Source organism: Octopus bimaculoides, chromosome 23 (assembly GCF_001194135.2).
Source record: "Octopus bimaculoides isolate UCB-OBI-ISO-001 chromosome 23, ASM119413v2, whole genome shotgun sequence".
NCBI classification, from domain to species: Eukaryota; Metazoa; Mollusca; class Cephalopoda; order Octopoda; family Octopodidae; genus Octopus; species Octopus bimaculoides.
The window spans coordinates 10,075,195-10,079,188 of record NC_069003.1 but is presented as its reverse complement, the minus strand read 5'-3'; the positions used below and the strand labels follow the sequence as shown (position 1 = coordinate 10,079,188).

The 3,994-nt window shown below is 40.9% G+C and overlaps 1 protein-coding gene across 1 annotated transcript in view; it reads right to left on the bottom strand.

Annotated features, from left to right (window-relative positions):
• Positions 1-3,994, bottom strand: part of LOC128250635 (integumentary mucin C.1-like) — a 9,224-nt gene that overhangs the window by 2,060 nt on the left and 3,170 nt on the right. The window contains exon 2 of the mRNA XM_052976092.1: positions 293-835. Coding sequence (XP_052832052.1) covers positions 293-835 — 543 coding nt within the window. The remainder of the gene's footprint in view (positions 1-292; positions 836-3,994) is intronic.

Below are 3,994 nucleotides of genomic sequence, written 5' to 3'. Positions count from 1 at the left end.
TAACCCTAACCCTAAACACTAACCGTAACCCTAACCCTAAACACTAACCCTAACCCTAAAACCCTAACCCTGACACTAAAACCCTAACCTTGACACCGTAGTGAAGATCGTGCGGGTGTTACGGAAAAGGCCTATCTTTTGTAAAGATCGCCGAAGACACTTTTTACGGAAAAGGCCGATATTTAGGACTCGTACCGTAAAAACGCCCCAACACCTCGACTTGATATTTTCAATGTCTTTCAGTGTAAAAAGCCAGCCACAAATGAACACATGAGCTTCAAGTTCCACTTACTTGGGGTTGTCTTTACTGTAGTACTCGTCCTGGTTGTTGGTGGCGCTGTCGTCGATGTTGTCGTTGCTGTTGTTGGTTGTGTTGTTGCTGTTGTTGGTTGTGTTGTTGCTGTTGTCGTTGTTGGTGTTGTTGCTGGCGTTGTTGTTGTTTCTGGTGTTGTTGTTATATCTAGTGTTGTTGTTATATCTGGTGTTGTTGTTTCTGGTGCTGTTGTTCGTGGTGGTGGTGATGATGATTGTATTGTGGTACTGTCTGTACTTGGTGACATTGACTCTGTGGTACGCTCTGTGGTTGGTGGCATTGATTCCGAGGTACTTTCTGTGGATGGTGGCATGGTTACTATGGTACTTTCTCCGGTTGTTAGCATGGTTACCGTGGTACTGTCTGTTGTTTGTGGCATTGTTTCCGTGGTACTTTCTGTGAATGATGACATTGGTTCCATGGTACTTTCTGCGGTTGGTGGTATGGTTACTATGGTAGTGTTTGTTGACGCTGGTCTTGTGTTTATGGTTAGGTCGGTCACTGTGGTTACATCTGGAGATGCTGCAATTAAATGATGTGCATTTAACATAAAATACATAATTGATTATTGGACATTAATATTATGACTTATTCAGGAACACTAAATGAAATTTTTAAACTTTTATTTATTTTTTTACGTTTCAGCCATTGGACGGTGGCCACGCTGGAGCACCGCCGTGAAGATTTTTTTCAAAAATATCGATCCCGGGTCTTTCTTTTTAAGTCTGGCAATTATTCTCTCAGTCCACCCTTCTTCGAACCACTATGTTACTGCGACATAAACAAACACCAGGTGTTAAGCAGTGTGGACATAAACGCAAAGACATTCACACACACACACACACACACACACACACACACACACACACACATACACATACACACATATATTTATTTATATACGACCGACTTCCTCACTGTTTCTGTCTACCAAATTCACTCATAGGGCATTGATCGGTCCCGGTATTATAGCAGAGGGCAGCTCCTTAAGGAGTCGCACAGTGGACTTAAATTAAAACTACCTGGTGGCAAATGAGCTTCTGAATCACACAGCCATTGACTTTTATTGTTGTTATTCTTATTAGCTCCAGTTCTACTCGGATCAAGAGCACTTGTCCTCAAAAACAATCCATTCGTGACAATCTTCTAGTATAACTCATTTACAAGCATTAATTTGGGAGATAAACGCCCGGGTCTGCGCTATTAAGAAATTACTTGCAATAGTTATGTGATATGTGATGATATAAAACTGTTTAATCTATACTAATATAGGTATAGGCGTGGCTGTGTGGTAAGAAGCTTGCTTCCCAACCACATGGTTCCGGGTTCAGCCTCATTGCGTAGCACCTTGGGCAAGTGTCTTTTATTATAACATCGGGCCTACCAAAGCCTTATGAGTGGATTTGGTAGACGGAGACTGAAAGAAGCCCGTTGTATTTATATGTGTGCATGTGTGTGTGTGTTTGTGTGTCTGTGTTTGTCCCCCCACCATCGCTTGACAACCGATGTATATGTGTTTACGCTCCTGTAATTTAGCGATTCGGCAAAAGATACCGATAGAATTAGTACTAGGCTTGCAAAGAATAAGTCGTGGCGCCGATTTGTTCGACTAAAAAGGTGGTGCTCCAGCTTGGCCGCAGTCAAATGACTGAAATAAATAAGAGAAATAAAAGAATAACATTTATGGAACCTCCAAGTTTAGAAATAAATATTTTGAGCCTGGGAAACCAAAGAAAAATTCTACGCATTGTTTTAAGTTCAGCGAGCATGATGAAACAAATAAGACATTTTGGTCATCCACAGAATCCGTCTCCATTCCCAGTTGTCTTGATCTGATCTTGCCATCGAGTTGAAAATGAACATGTACGAAAGAGCGAGGTTGAATGTTGCGTAATTCTTCTTCACTTCAAAGTTACCACGCAAGTCACCACTTAAGGATAACCAGATGGCCTTCGACGAACATGTGATCTTGCCTAAGAAAGATTTTTTTTTTAAGGAAGACTGACAGCTACCTATGCATGTAAGTCTCTGCACCACCAATGTTTTATCCAAAAGAAAGGCTAGCGACTTGGGCCACCTGGCATAATTGGCTGTCATCACAGACGTTGCTCTCAAAATGCAAAGAGCTGGGACAAATAACACAAGGTATCTATCCTTCTATTAATTTTGCCAATCTACTACCCTGGAATGATAATTTTCATTTTTTATGGACCCCGAAAAATAATTAAAAGGTAAAGTTGACAGCAGTGAGATTTGAACTCACAATGTAGACTATTGAAATATGTACTGCTATGTGTCCTATTCAATCCCTTCTCATAGTGCTGCTGAAACTTTTTTTTTATTTATTTTAACTACTACCCCTTTTCTCTTACTAACACCCTCTCAGTACTCTCCATTCTCGCTATGAATGCATATAATTAAGTATCTCTCTCTCTCTCTCCTTCTCTCTCTCACACACACACACACACACACACACACACACACACACACACACACACAAAGCTGCTGACTGGTTGATCATCGTTAAAGCAATATGTACGTAAGTTATTTCATCTATACTCTTTACTCTTTTACTTGTTTCAGTCATTTGACTGCGGCCATGCTGGAGCACCGCCTTTTAGTCGAGCAAATCGACCCCAGGACTTATTCTTTGTAAGCCTAGTACTTATTTTATCGATTCTTTTGCCTAACCGCTAAGTTACGGGGACGTAAACACACCAGCATCAGTTGTCAAGCGATTTGGGGGGACAAACACAGACACACAAACACACACACACACACACACACACACACACACACATATATATATATATACATATACATATATACGACGGGCTTTTTTTTTCAGTTTCCGTCTACCAAGTCCACTGACAAGGCTTTGAACGGCCCGAGGCTTTAGTAGAAGACACTCGCCCAAGGTGCCACGCAGTGGGAATGAACCCGGGACCATGTGATTGGTAGGCAAGCTACTTACCACGAACACCAGTTATCTTTAGTAAAAGGTGAAAGATTTATCCGCTCAGGGTGAGGTCTCTGAGGTCTAGCAACAGTTAGAAGCTTCGTTAATGGAAGGACAGAAGAGTCTTTTTGCTTTACCCAACTCGAAAGTACCAGACGGTACACGATAAAAGGACGGGAGAATCTTCTCGCTTTGACTATCACTGAAAATGTTAACCAGCCATTTCCCAAGTACCAGATCTCGGTACTCGGAGTAGTTGATCGGAAATGTGAGATGTTTGACCCTACCTCCGATTCACTCCTGCGATTTTATCCCTCACTTTAGAAACTTCGAACGACACGAAATAAATTGTTTTTAATGATGCAACTCGAAGTAGATAAAGCTATAAATAATAGGTTGCAAACATCGGGCTAAAAAACTTTTTTTTTCACCTAAGGTGGTGGGGTTAACCCATTATTTACACGCTACTGTTCGTAGCTTTATCTCCTTCGAGTTTCACCATTAAAAATGAATAACTTTTGTGTTCAGACAAAAAACAATTTTCTCATAACTATTGTTAAAGGTAGTTAAACAAACAAATTAGTCACATATTAGTCGCATGCAATGTGTTTTGCTTTCTATGATGTGCTCTTGTTTTACGGAAAAGGCCGATATTTAGGACTCGTACCGTAAGATCGCCCCAACACCTCGACTTGATATTTTCAATGTCTTTCAGTGTAAAA